Below are 20,066 nucleotides of genomic sequence, written 5' to 3'. Positions count from 1 at the left end.
TGACTACGGCATAGCCCTTCAGGAACATTGAGTTTTAAAAGTGCTGGGGCTTGTGCATGAAACATCGACTGCCAATTGCTTTTCATGGATGCTACGCGATCTGCTGAATTTCACCAACAACTTTGTTGATCTATAAAAGTTGTTTTTTCATATTAAAATTAAGAAAGTAACAAAAACTAAACAGCTTAATAAGACAAGAACATTTTTATCTAAATTCAATGAATCTAATACCTTGCTTCTTGATCTCTGGTATCCATTCATTATGCAAATAAATAATCTCATTGTTCATGAAGGCTGTGTGTGCAGATTACACAAATTTGCATTCTACCATTAGACTCCAATATAAGATCCCTGTTATAAACATTGCCAAAGAGTGCCTTGGAGAATCAGGGCTTCCACATTAAAGGACTTCTGAACTTGCTGGCACAAACCAAGGAAAATCCTGGAAATTTCATTTGGAACTTCCAGTATTTCTCAATAAATCCTTTGGCATCAATTTCATAAACCATCTTTAATGTGATTAAAACAAATTAAAGTCCTCAGTTAATTTGAAAGTTTTTAAAAATCTACTTATTACAAGTTTGCTCGAAGCCAACGGATGCTAAGTTAAGCTATCAGATCTATGAATTTAACCATTGTTCCAGGAATTTTGCTTCATCACAACTTTGCACACCTTTTCCAAATGGAAAATACTGCTGGACAGTGACAATAATGGCAGTGGAGCGGATTAGATCCTTCAAATTCCTGGGAGTCCACATGTTGGTGGATCTTTTCTAGAGCCAACACATCGAAGCAGTTGTGAAGAAAAATCACACCAATGCCACTACTTTCTAAGAAACCTAGGAAATTTAGCATCTCATTGACTACTCTATTGAATTTCTACAAGTGTACTGTGGAAAGTTTACTGACAGATTGCATCACAGTATAGTTTGGTATCTCAAGTGCACATGCTGCAAAAAGTGGCAAAATTAGTAACATTAATTACATGCACCAATCTCATATCCTTTGTGAGTCGCTACCTCAAGACAGCAGCCAACAACATCAAAGACACCCACCTCCCTACTCACTGATACCTTCAGACAGACTGTATAGAAGCCTGAAGTCCAACATTTCAAGGTTCAATAAGAGTTTTCCCCCAACCTCCAGTAGTGATGAGGGTCTTGAACCTCCTATACTACTCGTACCCTAACCATAAACTATTCAGGACTGCCAAAAGATATGTTTGCACTATTAAAATACATTTTTTTATTGCTCTAACTGCTGCTGTAAATAGTTATCTATCTGTCCCTTTATATTTATTATTTATTTTTCTGTCTTGCCATATCGGGTTAATTTAATATATACTCTTGTTTGTGTATTTTGTGTACCTGTTTGGCAAGAGGAACCAAGAACTTTGGTGCGTCTGTACACTGTACCTACATAAATGACAATAAACTGTTACTACTCGTTAAGAATGATGCATAAAACTGTAGAGCATGAAGCTAGGAGCTAATGCTGGCCATTTATAAAATTTAATTTTGCCCTGCATGAATTATGCATCACTATTGTTAAGATATTTGGAAAGAATTCAAGATTGCAAAACATAAAGAATATAAAAAGTTTTCGATTTGCTAAACAAAAGAGATTTAAGAAAGGGAAGAAATGACGTAAAACCTTACTAACAAAGGATTTTAATCTGGAATAGAAATACATTTGTGCAATCAAGAAGCCACAAGTTTACAATGGCTCAGGAAATATCATATTTTGACCAAATTTATAGATTTAGAGCAATATGGAAGATGATTAGTTTAAATGAATTTTTCTCAACACAGCTTTCTTTTTGACTACATTCATAGCAAATACCTAGTCGTCAAAAGAAAATTTTGGAGGAGGCTCATGAATTGAGTGAAGATCACTATAAAAAGTATTTGGCTAAACTCCGGTCCATTAATCCTCCATGCGTGCCTTTCTTTGGTAAGCTTTATTTTTATTATTCCACAATGCATGCAGGCATTTTAATTATTGCTTAGTAAACAGGAACCATGGTGCTGTCTGTTTGCACATTCTCTCCATGATTGTATGGATTTTCACCTGTCTTGTTTCTTTCACTCTAAAGATGAGCTGGTAGTTAATTGGCTACCCCTTTATGAAGTTAAGTAGCAGATCATCAAAAGGGAGTTGGTGGGTTTGTGAGAAGGAATGAGTTGTATTGCTAGAAGGAAAGGAACTGATGGGATTGCTCAGATGGGAGCCAACACCAACCTAATGATTTGCATGATTATCTGTGATGTTAATAAACAGACAAGTTATTCCAATAGAACCCTCATATCTTGATAATAAATCTACTTGGTTGCTCAATCATTAACTGGACCCAGTTATTCTGCATTGTAAGAATTAGAAGAATATCCTGTATTATTGCAAAGAATTAGCTTTAGTTACCTATTACTAAGTACTCGCAAATAGTAAAGCAGACACCAGCATTTCTGATGTGGAGTGTAACAGCTTTATATATGAATGTGTTGTGAAATCTGTGGGTTTGATGTGAAGCACCATTTGAGATTATGTACAAGAGTCATGATTAGGACTGATTTTTGGGTCCTTGAATTAATGTCTACATACTCAGCCTCGATTATTTGTGAAGTTGAAAAGTCATAATCTGTCTACTACAGCTGTGTGATAAACATCTGGCTTCAGCGAGGCATGAGGACAGCTTTTGAAATGCCAATCCCTTATATTAATTTTACTCCAAGCCCATACATGAGAGGATTTATAATTTTTTTAACTTAATTTTAAAGTTTTTAAATATGTTTTTTTTAAATGTTATTGCTCATGAAGCTCTCTAAAATTCTCAGAAATTTTTCAAGAGTATGGCAGCTTTTCATAACTGAGTCTGCTGGACTGTGGGATATGAAGAACTAGTAAGATTGACTCTTCACATTCAGATGTGATGAGGAAAGTCTATTTAAGGGTCCAGGCTGTGCTTTTTTGCTAGATTAGTCGTGTTTTAAAAGACCTCTGTAGTTTGATGGTAATTGTTTTAAGTCTTAGTAGGGCCAGAAACTAAATATTTGAAATTATTTTATTAAGAGTAACAGACAACTTACTTCATTATTTAGGAATATATTTGACAAACATCTTGAAGACTGAGGAAGGTAATCCTGATTTCCTGAAGAGACACGGGAGAGAATTGATAAATTTCAGTAAGAGAAGGAAGGTTGCTGAAATAACAGGAGAGATTCAGCAATACCAAAACCAGCCATACTGCTTACGAGTAGAGCAAGACATTAAGGTCAGTCCTTTTTATAATGACTAACAGAAAGGAAAAATCTATGAAGGCCTTTGTATGCAAAAAACAGTTCAGTAAATATATTGTACACCGATTATGATATGTTTTTAACTCGACATTTTATTCTCCTGTTGCCTACTGTTGGAACATATTCCAACATATTCCATGTCTCGAAGGAGGGATAGACTGGACATTTGATGCTCAGAATGTTCAGTTTTAATCAATGTGCTGAAATTGTTAGATAACCTTTTCACTTGTCACCTCATGTAATAAAAGCTAGGTAATAGTTCTTGTGTTTCAGGCAAGAACAAACAAAAATTTCACTGTATGCTGGATGAGGGACTCCAGGCAAGCAAGGCAGATAAAAAATATAGGTTAATTTTAACAGGATGAAGAAGTTCTACCTGTTGGAGTCATAGATGACACTTTGCGAAAAAAAATTCCAAATCTCATGTCTGTTTCAGATCAGTAAATCCAGATTTTCATGATGACTGAAGTAAACTGAAATAAAGTTCAATTTTAATGTCCTGTCCTGTCTAAATTGCACATTAGAACATTAGAAATGTTGTTGAAAGTACAAACTTGGAGAAGTACCGTGGCTTTCTGAAGTTAATAATGAGTAAAAACATGATTCAATCATTCTGATGTTTCATTTCTTTATAAATTTGTAAATCAAATCTTTAGCCTCATTAAGAAATTGCACAACATTTAAATGAGGATTAGAAGCATTATTTTCCCTTAAAAATGTAATTTTTCCTCCTCCATCCAAAACAATCATCTCTATCTGAGTGAAAAGTACAGTGATGGAACCTGGGTGATTTGTTGGGAGGGTGAGGATAATTAAAATAGGATTACTGTAAATAAATGCTGATGATCAGCATAAACTTGGTGGCCCAAGGGATCTGTTTCTTTTATGTTAGGCTATAAAACACAACAGCTGCAATTTTTGACATATTTCTAATTTTTTTTTATTACTTTTTTCCAGAAGTTTTTTGAAAATTTAAATCCAATGGGAAATACTTTAGAGAAAGAATTTACAGATTACTTATTCAATAAATCTTTGGAAATAGAGCCTCGGAATGCCAAGTCTTTACCTAGATTTGTAAGTATTTGTTTTTAAACTTGTATAAATATTTAGTGATTTCTGTAATTGGATGCAGGGGAGGGCATTCTCCTTTTGGAGTACTAAAGAGAATTTTGAATATGTCCTAGGAAGATCAAATTTGAGCACTATTGTGATAAATGGGTCATTCTGAGCCATCAAAGAACAGATGCCCCTTCACTCCTTGATCCTCAAAGTGAAGGAACACATCAAATAGTCCAAATTCCGTCTACTTTCTCCCTCATTATATATCATTGACCTGATCTAAGAAATATATTTACCCCACCCTGCTTTAATTCATGAAAAGGCCCCTCCTCTACATACTTCTAAGTTCCACAATTTGGCATTCCACTATTTGTTCTCAACCCTATTGCCATACACCTAACCAATGCAAAGAGCAAGACCTCCAGTGCTTCCTTCCACTTCCCATCAGCACATCGTTAATTGAGGGTGTTTGGTTTCCATTCTGGTTCTGTGGTTTCTGGGGTGGCTAATGCAGACAATGTGGAAGCTGCAGACTTTTGCACAGATGGTGCAAAGGTGAACAGGGGAGGTGAATGTTTATTTTTTGAAGTAGTATGCTCCTTCCCTGAGCAGCCATTGGATGTATCTGAAGTTCTAAATGTTGTCCTGACAGCTCCTTTTCTGAAATGAATGGTCGTGAGTCAAAGATTCCCATTGATCAGAGTCGTACAACATAGAACAGGCCCTTCAGTTCAACTCGTCCATACTTACCAAGTTGACATTTGGTCCATATACTTATAAACCTGTCCTAGCCATATATCTGTCCAATGTTTTTTCAACATCATAATTGAACCAATTCTATAGCTTCCTTTCTCAGCTAGTTCAAATATGGATTAATCTCTCCCATCTCACCTGAAAACTATGCCCTCAAGTTCCAGAATCATCTGCTCTGGGATTAGATTGAGCATTCTTCCAAGCCCATCATGATTTCAAATACCTCTATAAGGTCACCCTTCAACCTCCTATGCTCCAGTGAATAGAGACTCAATCTCTTCTTATAGCTCAAGCCTTCCAGTCTCCAGAACACCCTGGTGAATCTCTTCTGCCCCCTTTGCATCTTATTAACATCATTGCCATAGCTGGGCGACCAGAACTGCACACAGTACTCCAAGTGTGGTCTCACCGGTGCCTTGTGTAGCTATTATCATAATATTCCAACTATTCACTTAATACTCCACTCAATCAAGGCCAATGTGCCAAACTTATCCTCCACCATGCTGTGTACATGAGTTGACACTTTCAGGCCTGCACTCCCAGGCCTCTTTCCAACACTCTTGAGAGCTCTACCATTTACTATGCAAGTCCTGCCCTGCCTTGAGTTACTAGAATGCAACATGTTCCACTACTCAGAGTTAATTCTATTTGCCACTCTTTGGCCCACCATCCCACTCATCAATATACTGTTGCAAACCTAGATTTACTTTCTCACTATCCATTTCATCTTTTTTGTTGTTTGCAAATTTACCAATCATTCTCATCTAAACAAATGTTGTTTCAACATCGATCGCTATGAATACCATTGGTCACAGGCTTCCAATGAAAAAGAAATAGTCTCTTCTCTGTCTTCTTCTACCAAACCAATTTTGAATCTAATTGAGTCTGATGTCAGGCTCATGGAGGTGATAAAGTGTAACCAGAACTTCAGTGCTGGAGATGTTGGTTTAAGAGAGGCCATTTATCTTCCTTTGGGCATATTTCTAGTGCCTTGACATACCTGCTACAGGAAGTCATGGTCTTAGAAACATATGGGAGTTCAGGGATTACTGCTACCCAGCAGATTATAAATTTTATGTTGGGTCTGATGTTTTTATCTTCAAACATACTTTTCCACAAACAAAGGCTATCAATCTAATGCACTTAATGTATTAATAAATGTCATCATCAATGTCTGTTTTATCAAGAGATATCTCATGATATGTGGAAAGTGGTCCACATTTTCCAGGGACTGTCCACGAAACAGTTGCCAGTCCTCACTGTGACACAGCAGGAGGAAGTTAGCAGACAACCTTTGCCTTGCATATGTTGACTGCAAGGACCATCCACTCATAAACTTCACTTAACAAATTGATAATGTCTTGTATCTTAGCTTTCAAATGTTCTCAAACATGGGCATTATTATGAGAATGCTACAGTATTATTACTAAGGTCTAGACTTGTTTGACATTAGGTTTCATTGAGTTTGGCTCTGTTGAAACCTCATGGGCTTATTGTAAGATATCTTGGGTGAAATAAGATGAGTACAATTTTCTGTGGGCAACTACATTTGAGGAGGATGTTGCCTAGTTCTGATGGAGTCCAAAGATTCAATGCATTTGGGGAAAAAATAGTTGGTGAGTTTTTACTTGTGTATTTTTCTTTTATCATTTTACTTTAAGTTAAAGACTCTAAACCATTCAGAATTACAGACAACTTGATACTTCATTTTATTAAAGTTATCCATGGGGGACATGACTTTATTTAACTATTTTCAATGTAACTATATTTTAGACAAAAAGATTTAATTACACTCTGAAGTCTCCGGGTGTCCGGCCATCTAATCCTCGGCATCCAGGATCAGGAACCCTGCGTGGGCATCCTACACCTCTACTGCAGGAACCACGTAAAATCAGTTACAGCCGAATCACAGAGAACGAGACTGAAAGTACAGCGTCAGCACCAAACTCCCCTCGTACACCTCTGACGCCACCACCTGCTTCAGCTGCATCCAGCTCAACAGATGTTTGCAGTGTATTTGGGGACTCTGATCCAGCTAGTCCTTTCAATTCAAGTATGCTGTGAATTTTTTTAACTTAATCTCAAAATTACGTGACTGAAGTTAGGTGATAACTGAATTGTAATAGTGACTAATTTCCATGACTTTTCAGTTTTATGAATTGTCAATCAAAAATATTTGTGCATACATTATTTGAACTGGGAAATAAAGTAGCCTAATTTGAAGCTATATTTAAGAACCACTGGAAAAAGTACCTTAATTTATGAGAGGAATACATTTTAATGCACTGTCTTCCTATTAGGGCCAAGTGGGCACTATTTGCGACAACAAAATGTGATTCACAAGAGAGAATTCTTAGGGACAGGGATTACGAGCATTTAGAGAGGTATAATCTTCTCAGGAATAGTCAGCATGACTTTGTGAGGGGTATGTCATGCCTCACAAACCTAATTGAGTTTTAGAGGATGTAACAAAATAAATTGAAGGTAGGATAGCAGATGCTGTATATGGATTTCAGTAAGGCATTTGACAAGTTCCTCCATGGTAAGGTCATTCAGAAGGTCATGAGATCCATGAAACCTTGGCTATGTGAATTCAGAATTGGACTGGCCGCAGAAAGCAGAGGGAACGTATTTTGCCTGGAGGTCAGCGACTAGTGAAGTTCCACGGGTATCTTTTCTGGGATCCCCTTTATTCCGCTGGACGTTCACAGCATTTGTCTGGGAAGGTGAGGATCAAGCCAGAATCACCACCTCAAGATCAGATTCCAGGTTGCTTGGCAGGGCACGTGATTGGAAGATGGTGGCAGACTTAGGCCAGAGGCTCTACTTCCCAAATTAAATTGCAGTAACCTCACTCCATCTCATTTATATAATTGAGCTTACAGTGCCCTGGGAGGAGGCAGTGGAGGAGGCCTATGATCACAAGAAACTGAGGTACGCTGAGCTTGCAGATGATGTAGCTGGAAGGCAAAGGTTCAATTGGTTAAAGTAGGCTGCAGAGGACTTGTAGCCACATCGACATCAAGAATACTCCAGGAGTTGGGAGTGTGAGGAAAGATGCACCAACAAGCAATCATAAATCTCTCCAGAGCTGCTGAAAATGGTAGTCAGTGGCTCTTGATGAGGAGAAAAGATTCCACCTTGGCACCCAAGTGAGTGAATGGCATCTAGGGGGTGAGTCTGGGACGTTGGGATTCACTGCTGAACCCTCGGGAGATGTCGTGGGTCTATCAGTAAAACACTGAGGAAGGAGGATACCCAATTGATAACCCAGAAGATACCACCACGCAGAGTCTAGGCAGCAGGTCTCAGGAGTGCAATAAGGAATATTAACATCTAGTCCTCCATAACATACCTTGTATTCAGTTCTGTTCGCCTCATTACAGGAAGGATGTGGATCCTATGGAGAGGGTGCAGAGGAAATTTACCAGAATGTTGCCTGGATTGGAGAATGTGACTTATAAGCAAAGTTCACAGAGTTAGGGCTTTTCTCTTTGGAGTGAGGAAGAATAAAAGGTTACTTAATAGAGGTCCACAAGATTATGAGAGGCAGAACCTTTTTTCCTGGAACAAGAGTAGCAAACATGAGGGACATCTACAGGGTGAAGGGAGGAATGTTTAGGAGAGATGACAGGGGTAAGGTTTTTACACAGAGAGTAGTGGGTGCCAAGAATGCATTGCCAGGGATGGTGGTGAAGGCTGGTGCCATAGGGGCATTGAAAAAATAAAGGGTTATGAGTGTGAGGTAGAGAAGGTTTAGTTTGTTCAATAGGTTTATAAAGGGTGGCACAACATCGTGGGCAGGAAAGCCTGTACAGGTATGTGCCGCTTAACATCCACGATACATTCTGTGAAATTGGGCGTTATGTGATGCGGACATTGTGCGAACACCATTTTGTAAACTTAGCAAAGCTAAATGGATACTGTAGTGTACCTATAAACTTTTTATTTGTAAGTCGGGATCAGTGTGCGGACCGACACGGAGCTATGGGGAGAGAGCGTGGCAGTGGGATCGGTTTGGGAACCGACACAGGGCTGAGGGGAGAGAGCGGGGCAGTGGGACCAGTGTGGGTACACAGTATACAATTTCCCATAACTAGCGATCGCTTTTTCTAAATTGCTGCAGACTTGCTCGTGATAACTGAGTAATTATGGGACCACAGATGTATATGCTATCGGACGTTGCCCATACAGACGTTAAGTGGTGCATACCTGTGCTGTGCTGTAATGTTCTATGTTCTGTAAATCAAAGAAATGTGCTCCAATGGCATTATATCAAACTTTTGCAAATCTAGGAACTTGTAGCATAAAAAAGTTGTGAAAAGAAAAGTGCAGTGGCAAAGACCATGGTGATTTTATGAATGGATCAATTTGGCCAAAATTTAGGGGCAGCTGGGGGGAAATTACAAAGAACTGTTCATAATTAATGGAAACTAAAGGTTGAAAAAAAATGTAAATGAACTATATTCTGGTGGGGAATAATTTTTGTAGGCCAATATTTACCTAATAGAAAATCCTGTGACTCTTTGTGAAGTTATTTATTTTGAAAACCAAGTTTATTTACTTGAGGTGAAAACAGCTCTACTCAAAAACAAGTAATCTTTAGCTACCTCCATAAAATCTCAACACTGGGAAGCTCCAGTACTCTATAATGTCAGAGGGTAATTTTCAAACTCCACCAGGGCAAAGATATCGTCATTTCAAACCTAAACTGTCTGACTGAAAGGTAATCTGAGATGAGATGAGCTTAACTTTGGGTCATGTATCTATGCAACTACTGACACTGCAAGCATGCAGGGGGAAGATGGGCTTCCATGACAGGCAATGTTGCCATATTTTCATTATACCATATTAATAACATTAATATTATCCAGAACTTGTCTCCAAAGTAGATAATGAGTGTTTGGATGTGCAAATCATCCAAGGGTCTCCAAATTAATCATTTCAAATTCCTTTTATCCATCTTGTTACCATGCTGTTATAACAAGAATTGGGTTTTTTTAAGTCAAAATTATAAATGCTCTTCCAGCAGACTTAAATTCTTCTGCATACCTATGGGTATGGCTATTTCCTTTCAAGTCTTCTGACCTCCACACCACTGGTGGGGGGAAAAAAACCATTTCATTTTGAAGTTCTTGTCACATCATTGCTAAAAGTTTGTGAACACCAAAACAAATAATTGTTTCATTCACGCATAAAACTTTTTAATAACTCACAAAATAACTACAATCTCAGTGTGTTATGGGAAGGAAAGCAACTATTACAAACATTTATATTAATTGAGATTACAGGGATATCCCTGGAATCATCACAAAATACCTTTTAAGTTGCTTCTTCAGGTTTTTGACAGATTGTATGTCTGAATTATGGTAGTTGAGATTAGGGAAGCAGCCATGGCACTTTTTTGGACAGGTGGTGCTTCCTTGTATGGATCTTAAAACAATGTGAAACAAATTTGTAAAGCTTTTATACAATACTACAATGCTGTTGCAGAAACTAGGTCTTGATTTCGAATCCCACGCTGACTGTAAGGAGTTTGTACATTCTCTTTGTCCGCGTGGGTTTCATCTGGCTGCTCCAGTTTCCTCCCACATTCAAAAATGTACTGGTATGATTGGGCAGCACAGGATTGTGGGATGAAAGGGCCCGTTACCATGCGGCCTGTCTAATTTTAAATGTAAACACATCTCAGGTTCACCAAACTGAAAATATGCATTCATACCAGTGTGTATTAATTGTTTTAATTAATATTTATTTAATAGGGATTAGATATATGAATGCATAATTGAAAGAGAAGACAAATAATCTTTCAGCCCATTTGAAATCTACTTAAAAAGTATCAGTGATTCTGGATTCTCCACATTGTTCTGGCTTATGTCATCGACTTGATTTCTTCCTTTCATTTCAAGGGCAGTATATTTGTGTTATCTATATATTAAATGCTAAAATGTACCAAGATTAAATATTAATTATCTCTGATATCCATTATACTATCCATAGCAAATTATTTCTACACCAAATCTAAACATTTGACGACATCTAGAGCACATATCTGACCTGCAAATGGTAAAATTCAATAGATCTGCTGAGCTTGGTTCCTTCCTTAGTTTTTCTGTTTTCTTCCACAGGCAGTGATACCATATTTTCCCCAGTTTCACTGGCCCATGGCACAAGTTAGTATTGGGCTTTAATGTTGCATACTTAATACATAGCACGGCTTTTAAAGCTGACCATGCACTGTCTTTTATGTTAAAAAGCAGCTTTGCTTCAACATAGATGACAGCGTGCACGCGAGAACATCAAAAATGTTCGCTTTCCATCATGTCTATAATTCCATATGCATCTGGATTTTCTAAACAGTTTGTTATTACAACAGTACAAATTTAAAAGTATTATAATTATAAGTTAATCATTTATATACATTTTGGTGAACTTTTTTTAAAAGCTTAATTTTTCATTTACTGTTTAAAGTATAAAATTGTATTATTGATGTAAAAGTACAGATAGCATTTGGGTTTTAGATTATAATACATGCAACTACATTGTAATCAGCCTTATCTGAGAACCCAGATCAAAGCTTTTACTAATGCTTTTAATAATTTATTTCAGATATTACTGTAAGTTTTTCACAAATTTGCATGTTTATAACTGCCTTTACCCTCTGCAGTTCAGTATTGGAGTTCATGAACCAGGTGCACATTTCAATGCATGCATTAAAATGTGAATGCAGTGCTTATTCACTTGATAATAAATGTCCAAAGCTGCTTTGAATTTTGCTAATAATTAATTTGCACCTTAAAGCCTATTTTGTTATGCATATAAGCATTAGCAAAACAGAATTGTTTCTTTTCTCACAGGATCAGCATCAATCTCCTCAATAATGAGTTTCAATAAAAGCACTGATGAAGCTCACATGCCTCCTCCTATACCACCACGTAGACGACCTGAATCAGCCCCAACAGAGTCATCTCCATCTAAGGTGAGCAAGCTGAAATATGATGTCATTATCATCAACCCCATGGTGTGAAATATTGTCCAAGCATGTTTTATCCATGGAAAGGTTAATAATTCTTTACTAGAATGTGTACAAAGTTTCAGAGTATATTTAAAATTCTTTTCTGTTAATGGGTTATTTTGAAAACCAGTCTTTTGTTCAGTAGGCAAATACAGCACTAACATTTCACGTAGCACAAACTCACAAAAGAAGTAATTTACTAGATTGTCATTGTGTTTGATGTTGTTTGAAGAAAGAATCTTGCTCCCTACACTCAGAAAGAAGTGTAGACATGGCTTTGTTTTAACTGCTCAAGCAAAATAAAGATACTCTTAATAATGCAGAAGTTCTTCCTTACTGCAATAAAGAGTTGCTCTGGATTTCATGCTCAAATCCTGAACTTGGAACTTGAACACACTACTCCTGACCTAGGAACATAATCACAAGGATGTGGAAAAGTTAGGAAACACATCCTGCTCACTCTGTTAGTTGATTTTATTGATCATCTGCCCATAAAAACATCATCTTAAATATTAATTGTATTTGCATCAAGGTTGATATCTGTAACAAAAGCAAAGAACTCCTAGCCCCTTGGTCTTTTTTGCCATTCAATGTCATTATGATTTATTTGTGACATGAGAGCCTTCTTTAAAAGTGAAAATATTACCAGCTAATATGATCAGTTAGTAAGTTTCTCAGAATTGAAGAATTTTTTTGCTTGGGGTGTCATATGTTTAGGACAGCAATTCTCAACATTTTTTCAGCTATAGCCCCCTTGGACACTGCTCCAGTTTATGGACCCCCTTCCTGTGAAACAATCATGTTTTGGTTTCTTCCGTACTTCTCTCCAACCGACTACATAACAAAAATATTTTTTTATGTTTTTTACACGAGGTGAAAAGAAAACAAGGCTTTGACTTAAATGTGCTATGGCCCCCAGGGATAAATAAAGGAATGACAAACTGGGCCTTCTATGCCTGTTTTGAGGACAACTCAACAGTGCCTACAAGAATCCCTGAAAAGGCTGAGGACCCTATGGTATCTGTCTCTGAGGCTAACGTCAGAACACCTTCAAGAGGGTGAACCCTCACAAGGCTTCAGGCCCTGGTGGTGTGCCTGGCAAGATTCTGAAAATCTGTGCCAACCAATTAGCCAATGTGTTCACGGACATGTTCAATCCATCACTGCTGTGGTCAGAGGTGTGATTCAAAAGGGCATCAATCATCCCGGTGCCGAAGAAGAGCAGAGTGAGCTGCCTCATCGACTATCATCCAGTAGCACTAACATCTACTGTGATGAAATGCCTTGAGAGGTTGGTCATGGCCAAAATTATCATGTACCTAAGCAAAAGACTGGACCCACTGCAATTCACCTATCATTACAATCGCTCCACAGCAGACTGGCTTTCCTCTCAATCCAGATCACCTAGAAAACAGCTACTCATACATACGGCTGCTCTTCATCGACTACAGCTCAGCCTTCAATACTATTATTCCCTCAGTGCTGGTCAACATGCTCCAAACCCTGAGCCTCTGCATCCCCCTCTGCAACTGGATTCTTGGCCTCCTCAGTGGAAGACCACAGTCGGTATGAATTGGAAACAACATCTCCTCCTCATTGACGGGCAACACAAGTGTACCTCAAAGATGCATGCTAAGGGGACGGAGTCACGTGATGGAGTAGTGGCCGGACGGTGAACTCCAGCCCTCTCCAGAAAAGTCGGGAAAAACAAGAGAAAATACAAAGGCACAGAAATACAAGTTAAAGAAAAGTGAATATAAAGGTGGAAAGAAGATGGAGACAAAAGGAGAAAAATCAAAATCAACGGAAAGAAGAGAGGAAGAGAAGACAACGGAGGAAAAAGGTGAAGGCCTTACCTGTCCGAAGAGGCCCGCTGTGGAGAGAAGACCCCACTACCTCAGGTCGGTAGAAAGAGAACTACAACAATGGCTCACAGAGCCGAGTAAAAGTGCGCAACCGCGCATGAAAAAAAACACACCGACGGGAGGGGGGACCAGCTGGGGAGTCGATCTCCACAGCCGGCAACGACAGCTGCAGAACACCTGCAGCAAGAAGAGACCACAGAAGACAATGGAAACAAGAAAGAAGAGGAGGAAAGGGCAGCAAAGAAACAACAGATGGTCAACCTAGAGGAAGAAGAAGAGGAAGAGGAAGAGTACAGGGAAATAGAAGAAGAAAAGAAAGGCAAGGTAAAGGAGGTACTTGCTCTTGTTAGAGGATACATGGAGTCATTTAAAGAATGGCAAACACAGGAATTCAATGATTTAAGAAGAAGAATAAACAACACAGAAAAGAAAATAAATAAAATGGATATGACCTTAACAGAAATGGGGAAAAAAATGGACAAGATGGAAGAACGGGCAATAGCAGCAGAAATGGAGGTAGAAGACTTAAAAAAGAAATTGGAGGAATCTAATAAAAAAACTAAAGAGACACAAGAATTACTAGCCCAAAAAATAGATATAATGGAAAATTATAACAGAAGAAATAACATAAAGATAGTGGGCCTTAAGGAAGATGTAGAAGGCAAGAATATGAGGGAGTTTATAAAAGAATGGATCCCTAAGGCCCTAGGATGTCCAGAACTACAGCAAGAAATGGAAATAGAAAGGGCACATAGAGCATTGGCCCCTAAACCACAACCACAACAAAAACCAAGATCTATTGTAGTAAAATTCCTAAGATATACTACAAGAGAAAAGGTACTGGAGAAGACAATGGAAAAAGTAAGAGAGGGCAACAAACCACTGGAGTATAAAGGGCAAAAAATCTTCATTTATCCAGATATAAGCTTTGAACTCCTAAAGAAGAGAAAAGAGTTCAATGCAGCAAAAGCGATTTTATGGAAGAAAGGATATAAATTTACATTGAAGCATCCTGCGGTATTGAAAATATTTATTCCAGGACAACAAAACAGACTATTCTCGGATCCAGAAGAAGCACGAAAATTTGCAGAACAATTACAAAAATAGACTGAGGGATGAAGACGGGTAATGAGAGCAAAAATTATCACGATTGATATGTATGTGGGTAAAGACAAAAATAGACTGAGGGATGAAGACGGGTAAGGAGGGTAAAAATGACCACGATTGATATGTATGCGGGTAAAGAGGTATAAGAGTGAATAGAGACAATGGGCATATGTGAAAGTATCTGTAATTAGAGGAAAACATAGAGAGTATAGACAAGATTTAATAAGGGAAGGTAATGGAATAGAGAGAATAAGGAGGGAACTAAAAGAGTGACCTTTGTGACATATAAAAAACGAAATCTTTTCTGGGGGGGGCTGGGTGGGGGGAAAAGAGCGGTCACTGCAAAATCAGTTGACGCTTGCGAGTGGATTCGCAAATCCAAATGGAGAGGGGAGATGTGGTTGTCCGACAAGGGATAAAGGGCAACTCAGGAGGGGAAGGGGAGATTGGGGATAAAGAAGATAGAAATAGGAGAATAAGGAAAATGTTGGATGTTGTAGGAATGTTGTCTGGTAAAGAGTTGAAAATAAGAAAACAGAAATGGAAAAGGAGGAAAGGTAATGATGGAAAAACGGAAAGAGAAGATAAACAAAATATAAAATGGCTACGCTGAACTATATGACTCTAAATATTAATGGAATACATAACCAAATTAAAAGGAAGAAACTACTAAATTTACTGAAAAAGGAAAAAATAGATATAGCATTTGTCCAAGAAACACATTTAACTGAATTGGAGCACAAGAAATTAAAGAGAGATTGGGTAGGACATGTAACAGCAGCATCGTATAATTCAAAAGCAAGAGGAGTGGCTATATTAATTAGCAAAAATGTGCCATTTAAAATAGAAGAGGAAATAATAGATCCAGCAGGGAGATATGTTATGATAAAATGTCAAATATATTCAGAGCTTTGGAATCTACTTAATATATATTCACCTAACGAAGAAGATCAAAAGTTTATGCAAGATATCTTTTTGAAGATAGCTAATACGCAAGGGAACATACTAATAGGAGGGGATTTCAATCTGAATTTGGATCCAAATATGGATAAAACGGGGAAAAAAATTAACAGGAAGAACAAAGTAACCAAATTTATAATTAAATCAATGCAAGAAATGAAACTTGTGGACATATGGAGGAAACAAAACCCAAAAGAAAAGGAATACTCATACTACTCGACTAGACATAAAACATACTCAAGGATAGACCTATTCCTGTTATCAGCCCACATACAAGGGAGAGTTAGGAAAACGGAATATAAAGCTAGACTATTATCGGACCACTCACCCCTGTTATTGGCAATAGAGCTAGAAGACATCCCTCCAAGAATGTATAGATGGAGATTAAACCCCATGCTACTTAAAAGACAGGATTTTAGAGAATTTATTGAAAAACAATTAAAAATGTACTTTGAAGTAAATACGGAATCAGTGGAAGATAAGTTCATACTATGGGACGCAATAAAAGCATTCATTAGAGGGCAAATAATAAGTTATGCAACCAAGATGAAGAAGGACTATAATCAGGAAACAGAGCAGTTGGAAAGGGAAATAATAAACATAGAAAAAAAATTAGCAATAAAGGAAGATACAACCAAAAGAAGAGAATTGGCGGATAAAAAAATAAAATATGAAACATTACAAACATATAAGGTGGAGAAGAATATAATGAAGACAAAACAGAAATATTATGAACTAGGGGAAAAAACACACAAAATCCTAGCATGGCAGCTTAAGACAGAGCAAACTAAGAAAATGGTATTGGCAACAAGGAAAAAAGACAAACAAATTACATATAATCCAAAAGAAATTAAGGAAAACTTCAGAGAATTCTATGAACAATTATACCGAACCGAAAACGAAGGGAAAGAAGGGAAAATAGATGAATTTTTGACTAAAATTGAACTACCAAAACTACAAATAGAGGAACAAAATAAATTAACAGAACCATTTGGAACAGTAGAAATACAAGAGATAATAAAAAATTTACCAAATAATAAGACACCAGGAGAGGATGGACTCCCAATAGAATTCTACAAAACATTTAAAGACCTAATAATACCGCCCCTCCTGGATGTAATCAACCAGATTGATGAGACACAAAACTTACCAGATTCATGTAAAACAGCAATAATTACAGTGATACTAAAACAAGGGAAAGATCCACTCTCACCAGCGTCATATAGACCAATATCTCTGCTAAACACAGATTATAAGATAATAGCTAAACTATTAGCGAACAGATTAGCAGAACAGGTACCGAAAATGGTAAATTTAGACCAAACTGGATTTATCAAAAAAAGACGCACAACAGACAATATTTGTAAATTTATTAACTTAATTCATGCAGTAGAAGGAAATAAAGCACCGGCAGTAGCAGTTGCTTTAGACGCAGAGAAGGCCTTCGACAGAGTAGAATGGAATTACTTGTTCAAAGTATTGCAAAAATTCAGTTTACCGGAGAAGTATATTAATTGGATTAAAGCATTATATAAGGGACCATTAGCGAAAGTGACAGTAAATGGACATGTATCAAAGCAATTTAACTTAAGCAGGTCAACGCGGCAGGGATGCCCACTATCACCATTATTGTTTGCGCTAGCTATAGATCCACTAGCAGAATCGATAAGAAGAGATAATAATATAAAAGGAATAAAAATAAAAGACAGGGAATATAAAATCAGTCTGTTTGCGGATGATGTGATAGTGTACTTAACAGAACCAGAACTATCAATAAAAGAACTATATAAGAAATTGAAGGAATATGGAGAAGTGTCGGGATACAAGATAAACGTAAATAAAAGTGAAGCAATGCCTATGAATAACGCGGATTTCTCAAAATTTAAGGAGGAATCCCCATTCAGATGGCAAACGCAGGCAATAAGATACCTAGGTGTGCAAATAAACAAAAATCTAGGCCAATTATATAAACTCAATTACAATCCACTAATGAAAAAATTACAGGACGATTTAGAGCATTGGAAAGAGCTACCACTAACACTGATAGGAAGGATAAACTGTATTAAAATGAACATTTTTCCAAGGATACTATACTTATTTCAGGCATTGCCAATACAACTGACAGAAAAATTCTTCAAAGAGTTAAAGAAAATAATAAGGAGATTTTTATGGAGAGGGGGGAAACCGAGGATAGCACTAGACAAATTAACAGAATGGTATAAACAAGGAGGCTTACAATTGCCAAACTTCAAAAATTATTATAGAGCCGCACAATTAAGGTACCTATCAGATTTTTATCAAACAAGGGAAAAACCAGACTGGACGAGACTAGAATTAGATAAAATAGGGGAAAAGATACCTGAACACATATTATATAAATGGGACGAAAAATTGGTACAACATAGAACTTCTCCAGTATTACACCATCTCCTCAATATATGGAAGAAGATTCATGTAGAAAGAAATAAAATAAATTACCAAATACCAAAACTAATATTGACGCAAAATAAGCTACTCCCTTTTACAATAGACAACCTTGCCTTTAGAAAATGGGAAAAAAAAGGGATTAAAAGAATAGAAAATTGTTTTTCAGGAAGTAGATTCTTATCCTTTGAACAAATGAGAGATAAGTACAATATAACGGGAGATACAGCGCTGGCATATTACCAACTGAGATCCTACTTGAAAGATAAATTAGGAAGCAACTTGAGTTTACCAGAGGGAAGTAACCTTGAATATGTGATTACAGATACAATGTTAATCAAAAGATTTATAAAAAATATGTATATTAAACTGCAAGAAAAGGAAAATGAGGAAACAAATGGTAAAACTAAACAAAAATGGGAACAAGATTTAAATATAAAGATAAAAAAGGAAACATGGGAGAAGTTATGCTCTGGAACGATGAGAAATACAATAAATACGAGGCTGCGTATGATACAATATAATTGGTTACACAGACTATACATTACACCGCAAAAGTTAAATAAATGGGACCCAACAGTATCTGATAGATGTTTTCGATGTAAAAAAGAAAGGGGAACAACAATTCATGCAATCTGGACATGTGAGAGAGTAGAAAAATTTTGGGATGATCTCAATCAGATATTAAATAAAATAACAGAAAACAATATACCAAAGAATCCAGAGATCTTTCTCCTAAGTAACATAAAAAATAAAGAATTTGGAATTGACTTGGAGGATGCACAAAAAAGATTTGTTAAGATAGCCCTAGCTGTAGCAAAAAAATGTATTATGTCAACCTGGAAATTGGAAGATAATTTGAAAATACAACAATGGTATATAGAAATGAATAAATGTATTCCATTAGAAAAAATAACATATAGTTTAAGAAATAATATTGAAATATTCGAACAAGTATGGGAGCCTTACATTAAATACAATAGCGAAAACCTACCGGGAACAAACATTACCTAAGTTGATGGAAGGAGAAGAAAAGAAAAGAATGGACTCAGTAGAATTTCTGGTGTATTTTTGTTGAATGACAACATTGTCTAACTGAATTAATGTAACCTAGATTGTATAACTAAAATGGATGAGAGGGGGGGGGATGGGGGGGTGGCTTGGGAGGAGGGAGGGGGGAGGGAGAAAAAGTCACTGTAAATGTGTGGAAAAGAAAAAGTGTATATCATGGCTATTGTGATTTATGGTGTGAAAAATAAAAAAATTTAAAAAAAAAAAAAAAAGATGCATGCTAAGGCTATTGCTCTACTCATTGCACACCTACAGCTGTGTGGCACAATTCCATTACTATCTTCAAACTTGCCAGTGACTTCACAGTTGACAGCAGAATCACAAACAGCAATGAGGAAGCGTACAGAAGGGAGATAGATCAGCTAATTGAGTGGTGTCACACCAACAACCTTCACTCAACGCTAGCAAAACCAAGCAAATGATTGTGGACTTTAGGAGGAAATCAGGAGAACACAAACCAGTCCTCATCAAGGGTTTAGCGGTGGAGAGGGTCAAGATCTTCAAATTCCTGGGTGTCAG

The 20,066-nt window shown here is 37.1% G+C and overlaps 1 protein-coding gene across 8 annotated transcripts in view; it reads left to right on the top strand.

Annotated features, from left to right (window-relative positions):
• The window catches only part of LOC138760804 (son of sevenless homolog 1), a 255,322-nt gene that overhangs the window by 228,268 nt on the left and 6,988 nt on the right, over window positions 1-20,066 (top strand). For 7 of the 8 annotated variants that reach the window (XM_069931924.1, XM_069931923.1, XM_069931916.1 and 4 more), the window contains 6 exons: window positions 1,836-1,953; window positions 3,096-3,268; window positions 4,251-4,367; window positions 6,879-7,158; window positions 11,234-11,278; window positions 11,963-12,084. In XM_069931924.1, coding sequence (XP_069788025.1) covers window positions 1,836-1,953; window positions 3,096-3,268; window positions 4,251-4,367; window positions 6,879-7,158; window positions 11,234-11,278; window positions 11,963-12,084 — 855 coding nt within the window. The remainder of the gene's footprint in view (window positions 1-1,835; window positions 1,954-3,095; window positions 3,269-4,250; window positions 4,368-6,878; window positions 7,159-11,233; window positions 11,279-11,962; window positions 12,085-20,066) is intronic. The other variant, XM_069931918.1, reaches the window with a different exon arrangement.

The sequence above is a fragment of the Narcine bancroftii genome, chromosome 4 (genome assembly GCF_036971445.1).
Source record: "Narcine bancroftii isolate sNarBan1 chromosome 4, sNarBan1.hap1, whole genome shotgun sequence".
NCBI classification, from domain to species: domain Eukaryota; kingdom Metazoa; phylum Chordata; class Chondrichthyes; order Torpediniformes; family Narcinidae; genus Narcine; species Narcine bancroftii.
This window is presented reverse-complemented; position numbering and strand designations above follow the sequence as displayed.